Below are 21,101 nucleotides of genomic sequence, written 5' to 3'. Positions count from 1 at the left end.
GTTGTGGCGCTAGGATGAGGGTGGAGGGGCTTGGTCGTATTTAGCTTGGTTTGTTTCGCAGAAGTTCAAAGGAACCATTTTTTCTCCCGCATCACACAGTCACATGATGAACAGCCGGATGCTGCCACTGGCTCAATCCACGAAGAAGACGACGACAGGAAGTAAAAATTGCGGACGATGGCACGGTATGTTTAATAAGTTTATTCGTATGTATTTTAATTGGATTTCTTATTTATTGGAAACACCACAATTGCAAAATCGCTTGTTCGACGTCAGCGGAATATTGACAAAGTTTTGCTCACATTTGCACTGCAAACGCAGCTGGTGTAGATTAAGACCCTGTTTACACGACAACAATACAACGAAAGTTGTATCGTTTTTAAAAAAAAAAAAAAAAAATTAAACATTTTGTTCCATTTCTTTTAACACATTTACATGAAGGCATTCTAATTATAATCTTTGTTTACAGTAACGGTACACATCGAAAAGGTGTAATGCCCTCGCCACGCCACTAGTTGGTGCTAGTTTGTTTGTTTAAACTAAGTGCGCGGTATTTAAAAAAAAAAAAAGAAAAGTTGTACTTGAAAGCACGTCGATTCGCGTTTCCCCATCAGATACAATTTCCCCAGATATTGGGGGAAAACACGCCATGATATTGGAAAAAAGTGGGATAACTTCGCTGAAACACGTTGTTTGAGCTTTCACGTTCATAGGAACCTTTGTGTTGTAATGTGTTTGGGGGCGGAGCAGAATAAAAGAGTACTTGCTAAGATGGAGACGTCTCACGCGTGCTTCCGTGTAGCCTCAAGATTTTATGAAATATACATATCGCAGAACAGAACAGTTATGATCGCTGAACAAGCACACGTGTATTTTGCCACCTGGGCGGTGAAGAGACGCTGAGGGAGCCGCATCTGATGGGGAAACACGAATTGTAGTAACACCAGCATCGTCAGTAGTTTCTTCTTCTGTGGATTGTAGAAAGCTGCTATGTTTTGCGTCATACAATTCATGAGCCATTTATTCTGTTTACAAGACAACAGACACCGGTACTTTTTAGAACCATCGCAGTCTGGAACCCGTTCTCAAACTGTGCCGTTGTTAGTGAAAACATTCGGTGATTTCGTGTAAATGTGCAGTACAAACACAACAAAACTCTTCCATTTTCACCAGAAATTGTCGTAAACTGACAATAAACTGAGTAAACTGACAATATGCAAGACAGAAATAAATCAGAGTCAAAACTTTTGAAACAAATCTTTTTAATTTTATGGTTTTGACATAAACACTTCCCCAGTTTTTAGCTGGAGGTCAAAGGTAAAAGACACAAAGCTGCTACAATAATCGAGAGGGATAAAAACAAACTCCAGAACATTCAATTAAAACTATAGTCATAATCAATATTTCCAGGCTAAGTTCATCAAATAGAATCCACAAGTCTGCTCTTGGAAATGGCTAGAAAAATCAGCTTGTATAGTAAAATAGAAAACTATATAAAGGTACAGTATAAACATACAGTAATTTGGCCTTGAAAGGGGTATTTACATGCAGAAGGTGAAACGGATCAGGATCACAGTCTGCTGAGCTCGAAGTCACATCAGTGACTTTCCTGCATCTTTACAAAACTGCAACAGTCGTAGCAGGTTACCGAGGGAACGGCTGGAATTAGTTGTTTTTTTATTTTATTTTTTTTTGTTGCTTATGTTGAAGAGAAAATATAAAAATTGGTCTCAGGTTCTCGCTGCTGCTTGGATTTCTTTCTGAGCGTTCGGCAGGCGGAGTCGCAGCAGAGCACGTGTTGAAACGAACCACAAGAGGTTTAATGTACAGTAATGGGATTTACAGAAGGCACTGGCAAGGAGACAAAGTAAGCAAAAAAAACAAAGTGCAGCTGATCTCATATCCGCCGCGTCACGATTTCTGCTCTTATCTGCATCTCATTTCTACAGCATCAGTCTGCTAACCCTACAGAGAAAAACAGATTAGCAAAAGAACAAAATAAATAAATTCCCCCAATCAAATCAATTCAAAATCTTTTCCACGTTTAATATAATATAAAGACATCGTGTGTGGGAAAAACTGAAGGAAATGCCATGAAAGGCTTTTTGCTTCTCTAACTCTTAACTAAATCAACAAAACTGAAGAAACTGCACTAGTTTAAGTTTTTCTAAGAAAATCACAAAAACCTGGATGTCTATAATAATGTTCTCCATGTAAAGTTGAATCATTTTAATGCCACCTGGTTTGGGGAATTTCAAAGATTTTTTTTAAACAACTAAAATATTTTTCTTTATTTTTTCAAAGACTAGAAAAACACATTGGACATAAGTTTGGTTACCGACTTGTGTAAGTGTTCAAACCCTTAACACACCAGCAGGTGGCAGGAGCACGTTTTGATTTAGTCCAGCATTCGGTCAAATATGGAAAAACTGTGATGGGAGAAATTATGAAAAGTTTTACATTTCTGTCAGTTTTGAACCTAATTTTCTGTATCACTTCAGAAAACAAAAAAAAAATATATGTATAACAAAAGAATGACTTCATAGGGGGAAAAAAAATGCTTTGGACCAAGCAAGAGCATAGAACTATATCTGACAGAAACCATTTGTGTTGCCATGGGTTGCCAAGTCAACATTTGATTGATAGACATCAAATTAAAATGTGCTTCAGGACAGGAAAGGTGGAAAAAGCTTTGAGTTTGTTTCTCATCATCTCATTTAAAAAAAAAAATTATAACCAGGATTTTTAACAGGGGGGATCTATTCTCTGTATATCCACTTTAGATAGAACAGGTAAGGTACTAAAGCTGTTTTTGGTTACCAATCTGTGACTAACCTCTTTATCAAACAATAATGAATCACCATTTAAAAAGAAACCATCCTGTTTAGATGTAAATTCTGCGGCTGTTAAGAGTTAGCGACGCATTTGCATTCTGCAGTTTTTAAGCGCAGTTCAAAGGTCAGGTCGGACAATACAATTCTCATTTAGACTCTTCTCACGTTGTAACTCCTGATCTCATATGTTTTCACGAGAGCTTTAAATGACGCCACAGTGGGACCTGAAATAACCGAAACGCCTTTGAATTCTTCAGATGTTGGGCAAACGTCATGGCTTCACTTTGATTCGTCCGTTTCATGATCCTCAGTAGATGGCATAAGGAGAACCAAAGAGAAAAAGCTATTCGTAAATGAGGAACCAAAAGTTTAAGAATATTATATATCCTTGTGGAACTTCAATAAGTATGTGTCTTATATCAGTAGCGTCTGAAGAGACATGGCTTTAGCAGCTTTTGGTTCTCTAGCAAACATCATGGAACACCTCAGATGTTTTTAGACATTGATCAATTCTGTGTCCTGAACATTGTTACTGAGACACCATACATATACCCCATACATTTGCATCATTGCTATAGAATTTGCATCAACAGGATTACCTAATCTCATGCTCCACAATGCAGGCGCTCTGTCTACACTGACGAATAGTCATTCACCACCGCATCCTGAATGTCTGAAATGGTTCCAACAGCAGGGCAGCCTGGCCCCCTTTTTCTTGATGATTCAGACTAAGTTTGGTCAGGCGACCATTAAATGTGGGGGGTGGGACAGAGACTGACATGGAGGCAAAACGTTACTCACTTCAGCCCCTTCTCCATTTGCGTGGCTTACCCGGTTCTTTGCCAGTCAGACATAGCCAGATTCATCTACATTTGCAGATCCTGCGGCATTTGTTTTTTGGAACCACTTCCGGAATGGTATAGCGCAGGGGTGTCAAACTCCAGTCCTTAAGGGCCGAAATACTACAACTTTTAAATGTGCCTCTGCTGCGCCACACCTCAATAGAATAATTAGGTCATTAGCAAAGCTCTGGAGAACTGATCTACACAAGGAGGAGGTAATGAAGCCATTTCATTCCAGTGTTTTGTACCTGTGGCACATCTAAAAACTGCAGGACAGCAGCCCTTGAGGCCTGGAGTTTGACACCTGTGGTATAGCAGGTCCTAGTTTGGTATTCTGTGCGAATGACTTGATTGACAACAGGTTTCATCTGTTGACTGGCCAGTGGATTTACATCAGCAAACCCTTCTCAACCACCATTTTGAATCAGACTAATGGTCCTTGTCTCATCAACAAGGATGAGACCATAGTTGTTGGCGAGATGGTCAGACCTTGAGGTCCAAATGTTTTTAGCAATTTTGACGGAAGAGAACACAGCGTCAACTGTTCAGTTGATCCTGCAAGAAATATATCTGGAGATTTTGGAGAAACTGGCCACTCAAGGGTATAAATGACATCGCAGGAGTGTCGACCACAACTACTGTACACTCACGGCCCACCTACTTTCCCACCTACGTAATGAGGAACACGATGCCAATGGAGAAGGACCCAACTTTGGTTAGAACATAACCAGATATTAACCAGCTAGTGAGATTTGACAATGCAGAAGGGGCTTTTGTCTTTCCGCAGTAGCACATCGACGATTTCACACCCTTTATCCCAATACAGACGGGCTATACACAACAAAATACCAGCACCGACGCTTCAATTCTTCATGTTTAGACCAACGTAAAGCCCTTTTTTTTTTAGCAATGCAAAAACACTCAGCAGCATAAAAAACAGCCGCCTTAACATTTAGAGAATTCAAACAGCATGGCTTCCTTTTAGATACTTTCATATCTCACGCCAACAAAGTAAGGTGTAAATACACCCAGAGGGAATGCTAACAGATTGTTTGGTTAATCCTGTGAGCAAAATAAAGTTTAACTGTAGGTGCGTTCACAGAGCATGATGCCACTGCAGACCTTTTTATGATGTTTTTTAAAACGTGTATATTAGGCCTCTGTTAATTCAAGTTTGACTGAAACTATAATTGATGTTTTGGCTAATTGCCACTAAACATTACAACTCTCTCATAACCTTTGACCTGCATTGTATCTTCGAAACATGTTAATGCTATAATCAGAACTTTTGGAATACTTTTGTATTTTATCTGCCACATGGGATGACTTTTTTTTCTGTTGCTTTCAAGGCATAAGCATAACCAAAATATAAACATTTCAACCTATCAATTTATTATCCACGATTATTAATAGAAACTTTAGGGTTAAAGTTAACAACAAAATCAGTAAAGTCATCACTTCCCATTGGTGCTTGGGGAAACGTGGGATGCTCATCAGATGATGAACTGCAGTGTTCCGATAATATTTCAGATGATGAAATATGTAAAAATAAAAGATTTTAATAAATGAGCACTTTAAATAGCAAACAGCTTTGTAGATGTTGCTGTATTTCAATCTCCCTGTGATGAGCTTTACTGCTTTTGAAAGACAGCTGAAGAATATTACAATAAATTGTTAAATTTGACCAAGTGGACATTAAAGCATTATGTTGCTCACTTTCCACAGTCATGAACGGCCCAGGCATAACATCCCAGCATGTGGGAGTTTGGGCGGGGCTACATGAGCGACTCCAGGCTCTCTGTGGCGTTGGACTGGCCCAGCGGTACCGACCCGTTCGTCTCCGGGCTCTGCAGGGCTCTCTGGTCCTCCTGGCTGCTCACCAGGCTCAGCATGGCTCGGTACAGATACTGGTACTGCTCCTGTGAGTTGAGTCGGGAAGAATCACAGCTTCGTATGTACAATGTATTACATTAATTTTTAGATTTATTTATTTTGGATACAAACATGTACATTCCATAAGTTGTTTATGTTCTGGTATCAGTAAAGTTTAGGATAGCTCTATGGTCTATATCAGTCTTTCTCAAACTGTGGTCCCCAGTCCACTGATGGTCCGCGGCTGCCCCCTAGTGGTCCACAATGTACTGCATGTAAATGACAGTTTATTTACTGTGACGTTAGCTCAAAGTGCGACGCTACAGTTAGCTTACAAAAGGATTGTGTTTAAAAATAATAATGGATAATTGGCTTAAGGCAATTTATAGCACAGCAGATACAGAAAACCACTAATGCAACAATTCAGTCATATAAAAATCTATTGTCTCTTTATGTTAAATAAAAAAAATTCCTTATTATTTAAATACCCAATGCTCACTGACAGGGGGGAGGCGCTCTTGATACTATCTCGAAATTTCGAGATAGTGTCTCGAAATTTAAATAGTATCTCAAAAAAGAAATAATTTAAGAGATTTTTTTTTTTTTTTTTTTTACCAGAGTGGTGGAAACAGGCTTCCATAATAATCAACTTGACTTTAAGAGAAAAAGAAAAAAAAATCACAAACTGATACTAGGTTATTCTCAGTTTAACTGTAATTTGTAATTTTTTTTTGTTATTGTTGTTTTTAGAAAGTTCAATTTTAAATTTTTTGAAACTTTAATACAGGAATGAGTTGCTCAAGTGAAATTCAATGCTCTTCCTCAACTCATCGCTGATCCAGTACTTACAATGTCATTGAAAACCCCAGGTCTCATGAGGTTGGTCATCCGTGCCACCATGTAGACATCCACCGCTCCCTCCTCCTCCAGCTGGCTGAACAGGGTGCTGAGGGCACAGAACAGCCCCGACGTAGCTCCTCCCAACCTGCACACAAGCACACATTTAGTTCCTTAACGGAATTCGACCGTTTAGGAATCCTCTCCGTGTTTTACTCACGGATCGTGAACGACTACGGGTGCCTGTGAGTGTCTGCTGCGCTCTCTGACGATGCTGATGAGGTCGAAGCTGTTTCTGATGGGACTGTCTGGGTTAGGCCAGCAGAGGGTGCTGTACTGACGTACATGTAAGATGCAATCGTTCTACGGGGAGGCATGGACACTGCATCAGGAATCATTCTGTTGGAGGATTTGATAGTAATGTGTGTGAGAGTCTATCACCTGAGAAGACTGCATTGTAAAATCCTGCACAAAAACCCTCTCATCATTGGTCAGATGTACAAGCTCCTCCCCCGTGTGAGACACAGTGAATGTATCAAATCTCAGTGGCAGGTCTTTACTAGGCCAGTGGACACAGCAGTCCCTCTTTTCATTCTAGAAAATAAAAAACGAATGCAGCTGCATTAATGGAACTCATATAGTCCAAAAGGCAGAGTGTGAGCAGGTCGTACCTGATTGTTTGTGTCCGGCAGACAGATAACTGTGTGTGTGTTGTGCTCCCAGATCATTCTCCAGAAATCCTCCATAGTGCTGCTCAGAGGAGTCTGACTCACTATGAAATCTTTACAGCAGTGGTGTCCCTGTAAAAACAGGAGCTGTAACACTGAAGAACTCCGGAGGGTTTTAAAAACAGCAACCAACAGAGAGACATTTAGAGAAACACGAGGGCTTTACTGACATTTAGAGGTCAAAATGCAGATGCCTACGGTGCGGTATTATGGCCAAAATTAAAACTAATGCACACTCAGCGGTGGCTACTCCCTTGTCATAGGCAGCTATATCTTTTCTGAAGCTAGCTATTGATCTGATTTGTGATCGGCCAACACTGGTAACTGAGTGACTGGCGCTGGCAGATCAGAAAGAGAGGACTCATTTGCGTTAGCATTGGAGAGCCTAATGATTAGCATACTGAGGCTAGTCACCCACTGGATTGCCTACTTCCTGTGTTCATTAGCATTGGATAGGCTGGTGTTAGCATAGGCTCAGTTACCACTGAGATGGAGAAATGCCAGATGTTAAGTTTGTAATATTATAGAATGTAAATATTAGTACAATCCTGTTTTACACCAACTGATCCGCAGTAGGATGATGTCACCTCTACTCCTAGTACCAAAGCAGAACTACCATTGCTACTCATACTGCAACTCTTCAGAATAATCCTCCTAAATATTACACATGACAGTGTTAAAGTAACAGTAAAAAGTCACTTACCGTTACATAGGAGGCATTGATGTAGCCAGTGGAGTTGGATTCTGAGGCCCCCAGAGAGACTCTTGATCTCTCCACTAGACAATAAGAGAAACATAAGTTCACAAGAAACCAAAACGTTGTTTTGCTTAATTGATCTTTTACATTATTTTGACATGTATCCACTTTGAACACCATCATAGCTGCCAACTCTCACTGTTCTGCAGTGAGACTGAAACTTGTCCTTCAGGTTTCACTCTGCCCAGATCAATCTCACTCTACATAAGCAAACTGTCAACCATGCAAAACATGGATTCTACACTGCTGTTTGGTCTCACAGATCCCACCTGGGCTTCTGTTCTTTTCCCAATGGTACATCATAAATATCACCATATTACATCCAACTATGGTTACTGGAAAATGAGGCGGTACACATGGGTTCTTTTAAGTCTAGTTTACCAGGCATCAGCGCTCTTGCTCTGTTCCTCTCAGCATTGCCATCCTTCAGGGCAGTGCTGTAGTCTGCGTACTTTGCCTGGCGCTGACTTATCAGCTGAAAGGTCGAGAGGAACGGTGAGCTTCAAAAAGATCACTTAGAACCGATGGAAGAGGAATCAAATGAAGGCCCCACCTTGAACTGTTTATCCATGCGCGTTCTTCCTGTGGCACTTGGGATCAGGAGGTCAGAGACGTAATTGTGGAGAAGGTCAGAAGTGACTGACGTGTCCCGACTTAGGATGGCCTCCACCAGAGTGTCATGGATGAACACATACTGCTCCTGGAAAATATGGAGGAACAATGAAACTGAAGGTTTAGAACTTTGTTGTAATGGGCAGCTTGGGTTAAAACCTTAACGCTAAGTTTTAAATTGCAGACATTTACCCCAACAAAGGATGACCTTTGGGTAAGCTGACATTCTCAGACTAAGTCCCTCCGTCACACTATTGCCCGTCACCCAAGTGTGTGTTTACACCTGACAGATTTGGTCTGAGCAGATTATTTCCCCTATTGGTCCGGTGCAGGCGTTAATACACTCAAGCATATCCCGGTGTGGATCAAACAACCAAAATCATCTGAAAAAGTGGGTCAAGGTCCGTTGCACACAAACTCTCCGGTTGGCTTCTGTTGTGCAGACAGACCTGCATCAGTACGAACCAACTCCATGAAACATGGACTGCCGTTACTAGGGATCATGCATTAGCCATTCAGTGTTGCTAACACTACTATTGCATGGATTGCCCTGAACAAACGAGCAGACCAAAGCTGGATTCCCTAACCCTCTGGTGTAAATACACCTTTAATCTCACTCTAAGCTATGCTGTGTGCACTGATGAAGGCCCACTCACCTCGGCATTTTGGATGTTTGAAACTGAAAGTGAAACTGACGGTTTTCATTCATAGGTAGGAAAGAGCATGACAGATGCTTAATATTAAGGGATTATCTAGTGGAGTTTGACTGATTTTACCTCCGTCTGAACCAGGAAGTTCCTCTGTGTCCGGACGTGTTTTAGGAAGCCCAGTACGTTTACCATTCCCTGATCTTGGATCTGCTGCAGCATGCTGTCTATCACTATGTAGGTTCCTGTTCTTCCTACGCCAGCGCTGAAACAGACAGATGAAAAGAAGATGCCAGATTTGCTGTAATGTTGTTGATAACATAAGAAATGGTGTTTAGCTCTACCTGCAGTGAACCAGGACGGGTCCCATCTCCTGCGTCCGGGCCCGAGACGACGCCCTGATGAAGGACAGCAGAGGCAGAGTGTACTCTGGGACACCCATGTCCGGCCACTGGGTGTAGTGGTAATGCAGGACCGTGTGCTCCACTCTCTTCTGTGGCACCTGGACGAACAAATGATATCAACTATTTAACACTAAAACATTGCAAAGCTTCAGGCTCTCTGTGTGGTAAACAGAGATAAGAAATGTGTATATGAAGTACCTTATTAGCTGTATCCCTGACTGTGAATGTCCGGAGTGTGTAGTACGCTAGAGTCTTGGTGCTTCTCAGAGCCACCTGGTAAGCACCGTACTCCTCCTGGTTCTCTTCCGGCCAGTACTGGTCACATTTTGTCTGCAGAGGAAGGAGGAGGCATGAAATCCTGACCCGGCACTGATCTTGGTGGAGACCTTCAGTGTTTGTGTTGGGTCTTACACGTCCTTTCTCCTTCAGATTGGTGATCATGACAATAACTCCAACGTTCTGCTGCCAGATCATCCTCCAGAAGTCCTCCCGGCTGGCTTTCAATGGCCCCTGAGCCGCAATGTAGGCCCTCGTTCGCTCATAACCCTGCAAACGCAGCAGCAGTCTGACCGTTTAGCTAGTGGTAGCGTCAGCTGTGACCCTAACCCCAACCCAAGGACCCCCCTGTTCTCTGCAGACTTTCTGGCTTTCAGATTGACAGTAAGGGTTCCTACACCTTTTTTTAAAAAAATAGAAAATACAGACTTTTTCAAAACTCAACTTTCCTTAGATTTTACTGTCATTAAGAAATAAAATACTGAACTTAACCATGAAATTATGAGATATTCTTATACAATGGCCAGTCTTGAAATATGGGCACCTGGATAAACAAAAACAGAAAGGAAAAAAAACAAGAAAGAAAAGAACATGTAAGGATGTAAGGAAGGGAAGAAGGGCATAAATCAGGGGTGGCCAACTCCAGGCCTCGAGGGCCGGTCTCCTGCAACTTTTAGATGCGTCTCTACTTCAACACACCTGAGTCAAATAATGAGGTCATTAGCAGGACTCTGGAGAACTTGACTGCACTTAGGAGGTGATTCAGCTGTCGGATTCAAGTGTGTTGGACCAGGGAGACATCTAAGAGTTGCAGGACACCGGCCCTCGAGGACCAGGATTGCCCACCTCTGGCATAAATAAAGAGAAAGTTAAGAAGGGACACAAGGAAGCAAAAGAAAACTATTAAGGGTTTGATGAACTGTCTTCCTCTTCTTGTTAAAGAAGAAAAAGAAAAAAGGATGGAAGGGCACAATGGAGGAGAAATTACAGAGGTCAGGAAAGAAAGACAGGACAGCAAGAAGAAAGGTAGAACAAAGAAATACAAAAAGAAAGGACAGAAGAAATCCAGAAAAAAACATGATTTCAGATTTGAAAATCACAGTGAATATAAAAAAAGTAAAATTCACGTGGTACACACTTTTTTTACAAAAAGCCACAGGTATTCATGTGGATTTGGAACGTTTCATGTGTTGTTATTCTGCACGACACAATAGAAACGGGTAAAAGCTAAAAAAAAAAAAAAAAACGGCTTTTCTAAACCTTGAAGCAGAACCAAATAACAGTCTTTATGTCCGCATAAATCAGTGGTGCCCAAAGTGGGTCCTCGAGGGCCGGCATCCTGCATGTTTTAGTTCTCTCCTTGGTTTAACACACCTGGATCAAATGATGGCTCGTTAGAAGGCCTAAGAAGAACACTGACATGCTGAAAAGGTTGTTGGTACCACCAGAGAGAGAACTAAAACACGCAGGATGCCGGCCCTCGAGGACCCACTTTGGGCACCCCTGGTATAAATACTTAGAAGAAAATCACTCACATCGACAAAGTTAGCGTTGATGTAGTCCCCACACTTCCCATTTCTGTCCAAACTGTTGGAGAGCTTTACTCTGCTGTGGTCATCTGGGAAAGGAGAAACAGGCGGTTAGCTGACGCTCTGCCTAAATGCTGACTGATTGCACTAAGCAAACACATACAGGCCAGGATGTTAATGTAGCGGTTCTTGTTTTTGTTGTCGGGGTGATTTGAGCTGTCGGCGGTGATGCCCATGTCGACTGTACACGCCTGCACCTCCTGAAGCACAACACAACCAACGAGAAGCGGGCTCAGCTGAGCAGAGCAAATGTCAATGTAGACACAAACAGAGTGAGCCTGCTCTCAGCTAGCTGAAGAAGAACGGATGTAAAACTCCGTTGACTCAGGGAGTCAAATCAGGGATGCTAAAGTAAGCTGATACTTTGCCTTTCCTTCCCAGAACAACAAAACAAGCCCTTCTGCAGCAGAGGGATGGAGGGGGGGTCTTACCTCATACGACTCTTTCACAATCTAATGGAGGGTGGTGAGGATGCGGAAAGCACGACGATGGTGGTGGAGATGGTGAAAGGAGAGTGGGGCAGAGGGACAAGACGACAGACAAGGAGTCAGTGCAGGTCCTGAAATGTAGGGTTCAGATCCACACAGAGCTGAGGCGCCTAGTGGGAGTGGGGGGCAGACCATCCCACCTGAGCCGCCGCCTGCAAGCTAGCAGCTACGTTAGCGACGATGTAACATTATTCTATGGGGCGGGTGAAACGAGGCCTGGGCCTCCTAATAATTGAAGGGGTAGACTATTTGGAAGACAGTAACACAATGGGAGGGAGACATGGGGCACCAATCAGTGCCTTGCAAATGCATTCATTCAACCTGGAGGTTTCTCACCAAGCTACAGCCACAAACTTCAATGTATTGGTATGTTATTCGGAGATGAAAGGGAAATATTTTGACATAGAAATGTACAGGATTTATACTCCAATGATCTTTCCCAGGACTGATGAAAAATAACATTAAAATGAACCAAACCCTTTGAAAAACCTGTTCCACCACCTTTGCCTGTGGTGGCGCTGCACCAAGAACTATAAAGAAACGACACAAAAAACTTCTGAAGAAGAGAGAGAGCACAAATTACTTCGTCACAAAATGTCAACCAATGGAGTGGCGTCAGAATTTAGCAGTTGTAAGATTTAACTTCTTTCTTTGGAAAAGATAACAAGGTATTTTTGCCACTAGCGATAGATATGCGCGTTTGCTTTGGTTGTATTTACCCACAATACCTCCACCTCCTGTTTTTAGAGTGCTCTCTAGTCAGCTTGGCATCCACATTAGCATTTGAAACAAACAAGAGTTCACTTCAACCAAACCAAGACTTTGGTTTGCTTTTTTGGTTTGCATCAGAGTTTGATTGCGCTTTCACACCTCTGCAAACGGACCGGAGTTTGATTAAAGTGGACTAAACAGGAGCTGAATCCGCTTTAATGATGGAAACTTTATTTGGTTTCACCAGATTTAGGTGTAACAGAGTTAAGGGGGTTCAACCTACATTTATAAAAACTGCTTTGAATTCACAATTATGCCCTACTTTCTATAACATAAAATAACAATAACAGACAGAAGTTTGTGGTTGGAACATGAAAAAAATTAGAAATTTAGGGTAATAATAGTTTTGCAAGGCACTGAACACGTCAAAGAATCAAATCTGCATGTGTGTGTGAGCGGATCATGTGTGGAGATGTGTCATTGATTCATACTGAAAACCACAATCAGGGAGTTTTCTCTAAACGCAAAATATTATCAGGCTGCCAAAAAAAAAAAAAGAACTTCTCTGTGAGTTAAAGCATATCTTTCTGCACACAAAGTCAAATTAAATTCTAAAAGCTCATGATGTTAAAAAGAAACATGGATGCGCATTAGGGAGCTGTGACAAATCATTCCACCCATTTTCCTTTCATGTGGATTTAATGTGACACACCTCAAACTCCCTGGAGAAGGTATTGGTGCTGTGGAGCTCCAGGACATGCTTCACAAACTGCTTCACCGTCAGCGGCTCGTGGCAATCTGCAACACGAGACTCTCAGTTTGTCTCAGTGCTTAACGAGGTGAAGAGCGAGAAAAAGCCCTCTGAGTGGCCTACCTGTGGAAAGCAGCAGGGGCGTGGAGGGAACAGACAGGACTTTAGGTGACGCGGGGTCATCCGGGTAGAAATTGGCTGCCTGGAAACAGTTTCTGGAACCAGAGACGCCAAATTGCTCGTGAAAAGGTGATCAGGCACGATGTAGAATGGGCAGGTTGTGTGTTTGTACCTCCAGTAGATGAGTATACCCACTAGCACCAGCAGACAGAGAGTGGTGAGAGTGGAGACGACAGCCAGAGGAACGACTGTCCTGTTGTCCTTCTCCACGCCTTCAACCAGCCCCACCCGAGACTCATGGCTGCTGTTGCTGCCCTCTGAAACAGAGAAGGAAGTCCTACATACTCATGTTGCACATCAGAAGGGTTTAGTACTGCTACCTAGAAGACGAGAATGCAGCATTTTGAAGACTCATGTCAGCTTCTTAAAGAAGCTAAAATTAATTTTAGAAGTGTGAGCTTCTTAAAGAAGCTTCTTAAAGAAGCTAACACTCTAAAAAAAATAATTTTCAAGCTACATTTCTTTTAAATTTGAAACCTCATAGATACAATCAGCCTTCAATCCAAAGGGGGCGACAAAGTACCACATAGAAACAAGTTAAAGAGCAGGAGGAACTCATCGTCCAAAATGGGTCAAATCAAACAACTCCCAAACACAAAATGGTGTCATATTTTATTACTTTAGACCTTGAACTTCTATGTAAAGGTCATAAAGCTTACTAAAGGATGTAGGAAGAATTTTGTGAGGATTTAGAAAAAGAAAACGGTGCTGCAACAAAAATCTGACCATGGTGACACTAAGGTCCAATATATGTTTTAGTGTGAATTGCAATTACAATGACCGTCACTTTGAATATGAAGCACAAAGAAATGTGAGTTAATCTATGACAATATGTGGTTTCTTTTCTTTAAAAATATCAAACTAAGGAGACATTACAGCTTCTTCCTTTTTATTTCAGACTACACAGCACTAGCATTTTGCCTTTCTTCAGCCTCACTCTGAATAAATATTTCAACTGAAAATATATGTTTTTACTGTTTTAAGTCTTTTTATTCTTAGCTGTTATCACGCTCATTAATTTGTTATTCATTTTGTGTGATTCTTACCAGAGACAGACTAATGGTGCACTCCGTTTGTAATCAGCAGTCTGAGTTTAAAGTCTACAAAAAAGTCTGGGAAAGACCTCTGAGGCTGGAATCCTGGCTTTCTCGCCAACTCAGATCTCTAGGGGGAGTCTGAATCTCTGATTCGCTCATTGAAGTCAAGAAATTCAATGCAAAAGACAGAGATAGTAACAGTAACTACATTTCTCCTTCAGACCTAATTAAGTCTGATGGGTGAAATACTCTCATCTTCTAAACTTAAAATGCTTTGTAGTAAAGTTTTGCATTTACTACTACACTTTTCTAAACCTTTCTCTAAAGAGACAAATTCAAACATTGTGTCTGTTACCTCCCTTTTGTTCCAGTTTTCCTTCTTGAGTGTCAGTGAACCTGAGCAAAGGGAAAAGATCCTTCAACACGGAACTTCCTGCAGTCTGAAACGACCCAGTCACATTTGAGAAATGCTCCAAAGAGTCTTTAGCAGCACTTCCATGACCAGCTCCTTCTGCAAGTTCTTCCTTTTCAGTATATCCCTCTGTTGTATCAACACTAGACCTCAGTCCAAACCCTGGGCTTTCCAGAGTTGTGTTGTGATCCTCTTTGTCATTCCCAACATAAAGGTTCTGGTCATTAGTCACAAACCATGCTTGGCCTGGTGTCGATGCGTCTTCCCTTGATGTCAGCTGATGACTGACTGCTCTTTCAGATCCTAATATTTCATTTCTGATGTGTGTTCTGTTTCCCTTGGTCGCGAATCTGTTTTTGCGTACAGCTTTGAAACGTTCCTGATCGCCATCGTCTTGCTTTGGCTTTACATGATCACTGGCAGTCGCCTGTTCTCCAGAACCACTACCATCCTCAGCCCCACTGCCACTCCCACTACACACCCTCCCTCTGTGTTCAGGGTTCTCTTTGCCTTCAAGACTTCCACTGTTTCCCTCTTCAATTCCCTCTCCGCTCATCTCATTTTCCTTCTCACTGCCCAGTTTCCTACTTACCCCGCTTTTAACTCTTGCTGCAAATATTTTACTTTGAGGCACTGAGCTGTTTTCTCGAGTATAATTCACATTGACGCTAACAGGAGAACTTGAGAATGTTGAAAATTTAGGTTGAGCTTCGGCAACTTCATCCGTTTCTCCACTCAACATGTTGCTGTCATGACCAGAGCCCGATCCACTCTCCTCTGTTGAACCCAAACCTCCAGAATCAAGTAAAGACATACTTAAATTAGCATAAAGCTCATCCTCATTTGTATCTGCACTGGATCCCTCTTCATTGTTGTGAATCAGCTCTGACAATTCAACAATGTCTTGACTCCTGATGCCAGTCAGAGAATTGTTCTGACTGATTTCTTCGTGTTGGGTTGTCTTTGCTAGCTGGGCGATGGCTGATCCATAATTAGACAGCAAAAAGAGAGAGTTAGTGGTGTTTACCAGATCTTGGGAACTCAAAATAGTAGAGATTGGTAGCTGGTCTAAATTTGGCTGTGAAGAGTTCAACAAGTATTCCAGGAGGGCAAGAGAGAGATGGGAACTGTTGGTGAATTTGGTGAGAGGTGTGAGAGGTAAAGGTGTAGAGAGTTCCCCATCAGAGACAGACAGTGTAGGGTTTATGTTCATCTCTGTCAGGGAGTTGAATGACTCTATGAAGCCAGAAAACTGGTCAACTGTTGAATCTTCAGTCCTGGATATTGATGTATCTGCTGCAAGAAAAGCCAAAACAGAGGAATCCTTTTTCAAATGTTACCTTTTTGAAATAAGAAATGTATTTGAAGAATGGGTTTTACCAGTGCACAATAGGCAAGCCAAGGAATTTCTGCTTGAAAGTGAAGAAATGCCAGAAATCCTTAAGAGTTGAGACAAAGCAAGGTAGCAAAACAAGAACCCACTAGAGAGCGCTGCTGAGCTACAGAAAAGAACACAGATGTAGAACAAGCCCCCAGCAGTAGATGTCAATCACCAAGCTTGAGTGAGGTTCAAGTAGATTATTATGAGGAAGAAAAGTTGGACCTCTTCGAGAAACGTGCGGCGCGATTTATCAAAGAGTCAAGCAGATTTCATTCAGAGCCACTTAGGAAAACGAGAAGCCCCTAATTATCACCCCAATCACAATCAACATCTTATTCCTCATGGCTGCCACTGGAGTCCTCCCCATCATGTCCCTCTGATCACAGGGCACAGCACTGATTAGATGCACAGTTGTAGGTCATTAAAGGCAGAAATAAAAGCACCCATTGCAATCTCATCCCGCTGTTTGCCCATCGATACATTTGCTGTTGAGTAAAATCCCTCAAAATGAAGATTAATAGCCATTTATAAAAGGAATAGGATAGCTTAATGGGATGTGGGACTTTCCCAGAGAAAGTTTTATGTCTTACCATTGAACAGGGGCTGAGTGGTGTGCATCAGCCCTCTGAGCAAAGAGGAGGTGGTGAAGGATTTATAGAAGGAGTCGGACAGAGTGTTGCCCCCTGTTGCCGTGTTTTCTGTTATCCACTCTGACGTTGGGCTGGCTGAATCTGAGGTAAAGGATGTTTGCAGAGGTTCGCTTACAGCGGCTCCACTCTCTTCGGGGTTCATCGTCGAGTCTTCGTGCACTTTGTTACCTGTGGACAGAACGTGCATGAAAATGATGTAATACAATGGAACAAGATGGGACACCAATAAGGCATTAGAAAATAAAATTAGCTAGGCAACCCAAAGAATACCAACCATCTTTGCAGGATCTGATTATTACATACACCCTGAGATCTTGTTCATCAATACCACGCAGAGATTTGGAGACACAGGAGCAGCAGCGGTTCTGATGGAGTCAAACTCTCATTGAAACACTCTCAAGTCACTCCGTCCATCCTTACAATCACAATCTTACGCTTTACTCTGAATCCCTCCAGGATGAATGAACTTCTCACTCTGTCTTTAAGGGACAGTCCAGACACCCTGCGGAAGAAACTTATTTCGGCTGCTTGTATCAAGCATGTACCAAAAGCTTGTGGTGACCAAGCTTTTGGTCACCACCCAAAGCTTGTGACCTCAAATAAGGAGCCTTAAGTGTCGAGTGTCTACACCTAGGTGTCTAATACCTAGCTTTAAGTGTTCAGCCTCTATCTCTAACCCTAAACGAAGTATGAAACACACTTTTTTTCTTTTTTTTTATATTTTTTTTTCTCCGAAGAGTTTTTGCGGCGCTAGTGGCTCGTATTTTTTCCACAGTAGGCAGACAGGAAGGAGGGTGAGGAGAAGACATGCGGCAAAGGTCGTCGGGACCGGGAGTCGAACCCGCGACGTCTGCGTCGAGGACTAAGGCCTCCAAACATGGGGCGTGCTAACCCCCTGCGCCACCACAGCACGCCCCATGAAACACACTTTTGAGTGATCACAAAGATGGAAACCAAAATTAAATCTCACCTGGAACCACAGAAGGAGATCCTGTTGGAGGGTAGGTGATGACTCCTAGAGGAGAGCCGGTGACTGTGTCTTCATAGAAGACATCTGTGACCTTAATATCCTCCTCTGGGTGGGTGAACAGCTCAGACTTAGTGGGGGGATTTTCACTAGCCTGTTCTGGTAGATCAGGATCCAATGGCTGTAACATGAAGACATGGTGGACATGAACCCACAGTTAGAGAAAATGTCTAGATTGAGAGACAAAATAGTGAAATCTTTTATCATCTCAGACCTGTTTTAGCACTCAGAGCATTTGATGATTGGTAACAAAGTACATCCTGACCTGAGGTGACAGGATTGACAACGACGCCTCTTCTGTGATTTGCTGACGAATTGCAGGTGACACCGTTGTCCGAGCAACTGGAAACAAAAGGCCTGGCTCCTCAGTTATCCGGTTAACCCAAATGGCACTGGTGCTGTCAAAACTTGGACTTGTGACAGGTGAGTTCGCTGGGATCAGCTGATCGTCCTCTATCCAGTTCTGGTTGCTACCATGAGGGATCAACCTATTTGAGCTTGCTTTCTCTCTCATGTTCTCGTCCGGCAGAGCTTCTTGTAGGTTGACGGACTCGGACGGCGTCTTTGGCGTTAACTGTTTGCCGGTCTGGACCGGAGTGTGTTGGTTTATTTGGGTTTGATCTGTGGGCTTTTTCTGATGTTGGGTAGGTTGGTTCTGGTAGACTCTTGTCTGGTCAGCGGGGACCTCCTCCACTGGACTGTGGTCTTCTGAAGCCACGTCCAGGTGATTCTGGTTGTCTGGCCTCTTCGGTCCAGTTACAGTCGATCCCTACAGGGACAGAACTTTGTTTGCTTCAACATCCTTTAGAATGGCCTTCAGATGCTCCATTATTAGCTACTGCCAACTCAGTGACACTCGTTTGCATAATAATTTGCGGACGTGACTAATTACACTGCAGATGAGAACAAAGCAGATACAGAAATTCAGCCCAGTTGCAGCAAAGCTAACAGACTGTCCTACCTCCCTGTGGCTGTCAGCCTCCTTTGTCACGGTGTCGGCGCTGGAATCACTTTCTGGAAGGACAGGGATAGAATAAACACTCCTGACCGTAGTGAGAGCGACAGGTAAAAAGAGCTCCTGTGTCGGTTCGTACCGGGTTCTTCTAACGGCATGTCGACTATAATCTGATCACTCCAGCGTCCTTTGAGCCCGTTGGTGCAAATAGCCACCACCTGAACCACGTAGCTGCTATTAGCTAGCAGGCTGGAGATAATGGCACCCTGAAAAAAAAGAAAGAAAAGAAAATCACACAATTTGGTCAAAATTAATCATTGTTAAAGCTCTTCTGCAAGACACAAAACAAGCTTTTTCTTTACTCATGCCACACATTTCCACTTGAGTTGAAGTTAGTGCTTTGTGCAGGTCAGTCAATAAAGTTCCCTATGTTCTCCTCCAGGTAGTTGGGTTCCTCACAAGGAGAGCCATATGTTTTAGGTCACGACTTCTTCCATCTTAAAAAGATTCCCAGTGGCGGGTGGCCAGTGGAGGCCGTGTACTTTGGATTATAAGCAATGTCTCTGTTGTCACAGAGCTCTAGTTTCACCTCATCTGATCAAAAGACATGATTCCAGTTTGCAGGGTTTTTAAAGCCGTCTCTTTGATGGTTTTGTTTCAATTGGTTCGCAGTTCCTTCTTGTGAAGAGCTCCAGTCACTGTCTATCATCTGTCTTTTTCAGATGATAATTCCTAACTTGAGTTATTAGCCCATTTCACAAAACACTTCATGGAAATGACTGATAAGACAAAGGTAACAGGGTATTGAAGCTATTTTCATAAATTTTCCGTTGACGTGTCAGATGTAGCGGTGAGGTCGGCAGATAATGGAGTAAAAACATCAGCTGTAATTACAGTTACTACTTTTAACACTATGTAACACTATAGAAAGCTCCCTCCTACCACATCTTGGTCTCCGTCGGTCCTGTACTCCTGTTTGTTCTGATCCCTGCCCTGAAGCCTCTGGTAGGTGACGGTGTACCAGTCGATGGTGGTGTCGAACACCGCGCGGGGGCGCTCCCACGTCACCACGATGGTGGTGTCGTTCTGAGCGTCAGCCTGGACGTTTTGCGGCTCCAAGCTGCATGCTGGAAACAGCAGAAATGAATATGTTCTCTTAAAACCTTGAATAATTGTGTGAATCTTCAAAATGTGGAAATAAATAGCTGACACCACCATTAATAAAACATCCTTATACCAACAATGTTTTCAGAGGTAATATGAGGTTAAGTGACTTGATAAAAAAAAAATACGGAACTTAGTTTTAAAAAGCCCAGTTTCAGAGTAAGTGTCACATTGAGTATGTGCTACAGGTGTGTGTGTAGGCGTGTGTGCGCGCGTGTGTGTGTGGATTCATGAATTTGTTACAAGTAAAAAGAGCCTTTTATGAATATCTGAATATGTTATTTCAATTTCTAAAAGAGCTGCAAAATAAATTGCCTATCCGCTCATTGGAGCAGTAACAGTATGCTACAAAGTGGCAATGCTAAAGATCCACTTTGCTACTTGGTCGACTTTATGAAGGTGGAGAGTGTCGAGGACTTTTTATGATCCAAAAAGCAGCTGACCTTAAAGGACACAGAGCTAAACACAGAGAATTCTGAAAATTTATCCCCAAAATGTTCAGAATTCAAAGTGGTGAAAAGCTCCAACTTATTTTTATGCTACAAAATGATGATATGCTGCTTCTACTGGGAGTTTGAAGTGCTGTCGGTTTCCCAGTTTTGGTGCTGGACTGTCATAGATCTGAAAATCTACCAATCACTGAACAGGAAAGCATACTATGATGTGACTTTTTTTAAATCTAGGATAAAGCAATTAGAAATATTATGAAGTGACAAAAAATATTAAATTAGTGCTGTTTGTGTGAGGTAAATTAGAAAACTTTGAAATTAGGTGATGACATACTGGGTGTGGGTACATCCTCCACTCCGGTGTAGGAGGCAAACACCTGGCCCATAAACTGCTGCTGCTGCTCCCTGAAGTTGTTCTGCAGGTAATCCGTGAGCATCACAAACCCGGCCTGCTCCATGGTCATCACCTCGCAAAACACCTCCAGCTGATGGGAGAGA

The 21,101-nt window shown here is 42.5% G+C and overlaps 1 protein-coding gene across 2 annotated transcripts in view; it reads right to left on the bottom strand.

Annotated features, from left to right (window-relative positions):
* Nucleotides 1-1,244: 1,244 nt before the first annotated feature.
* The window catches only part of ptprz1b (protein tyrosine phosphatase receptor type Z1b), a 58,669-nt gene continuing 38,812 nt past the window's right edge, over nucleotides 1,245-21,101 (bottom strand). The window contains exons 8-32 of one of the 2 annotated variants that reach the window (XM_032589531.1): nucleotides 20,938-21,088; nucleotides 19,933-20,117; nucleotides 19,130-19,256; nucleotides 18,997-19,049; nucleotides 18,301-18,804; nucleotides 17,979-18,156; nucleotides 16,949-17,176; nucleotides 13,641-13,785; nucleotides 13,472-13,563; nucleotides 13,310-13,395; nucleotides 11,830-11,850; nucleotides 11,502-11,598; nucleotides 11,345-11,427; nucleotides 9,945-10,079; nucleotides 9,732-9,863; nucleotides 9,474-9,631; nucleotides 9,259-9,394; nucleotides 8,424-8,570; nucleotides 8,252-8,345; nucleotides 7,817-7,890; nucleotides 7,057-7,185; nucleotides 6,827-6,979; nucleotides 6,606-6,748; nucleotides 6,398-6,533; nucleotides 1,245-5,595 (exon numbers count right to left, since the gene is read on the bottom strand). In XM_032589531.1, the coding sequence (XP_032445422.1) occupies nucleotides 5,452-5,595; nucleotides 6,398-6,533; nucleotides 6,606-6,748; nucleotides 6,827-6,979; nucleotides 7,057-7,185; nucleotides 7,817-7,890; nucleotides 8,252-8,345; nucleotides 8,424-8,570; nucleotides 9,259-9,394; nucleotides 9,474-9,631; nucleotides 9,732-9,863; nucleotides 9,945-10,079; nucleotides 11,345-11,427; nucleotides 11,502-11,598; nucleotides 11,830-11,850; nucleotides 13,310-13,395; nucleotides 13,472-13,563; nucleotides 13,641-13,785; nucleotides 16,949-17,176; nucleotides 17,979-18,156; nucleotides 18,301-18,804; nucleotides 18,997-19,049; nucleotides 19,130-19,256; nucleotides 19,933-20,117; nucleotides 20,938-21,088 (3,531 nt within the window). In that variant the 3' untranslated portion in view covers nucleotides 1,245-5,451. The remainder of the gene's footprint in view (nucleotides 5,596-6,397; nucleotides 6,534-6,605; nucleotides 6,749-6,826; nucleotides 6,980-7,056; nucleotides 7,186-7,816; nucleotides 7,891-8,251; nucleotides 8,346-8,423; nucleotides 8,571-9,258; nucleotides 9,395-9,473; nucleotides 9,632-9,731; nucleotides 9,864-9,944; nucleotides 10,080-11,344; nucleotides 11,428-11,501; nucleotides 11,599-11,829; nucleotides 11,851-13,309; nucleotides 13,396-13,471; nucleotides 13,564-13,640; nucleotides 13,786-16,948; nucleotides 17,177-17,978; nucleotides 18,157-18,300; nucleotides 18,805-18,996; nucleotides 19,050-19,129; nucleotides 19,257-19,932; nucleotides 20,118-20,937; nucleotides 21,089-21,101) is intronic. The other variant, XM_032589532.1, reaches the window with a different exon arrangement.

This window comes from Xiphophorus hellerii, chromosome 17 (genome assembly GCF_003331165.1).
Source record: "Xiphophorus hellerii strain 12219 chromosome 17, Xiphophorus_hellerii-4.1, whole genome shotgun sequence".
Taxonomy (NCBI): Eukaryota; Metazoa; Chordata; class Actinopteri; order Cyprinodontiformes; family Poeciliidae; genus Xiphophorus; species Xiphophorus hellerii.
The sequence above is the reverse complement of the archived record's forward strand: the minus strand, read 5'-3'. Positions and strand labels throughout refer to the sequence as shown.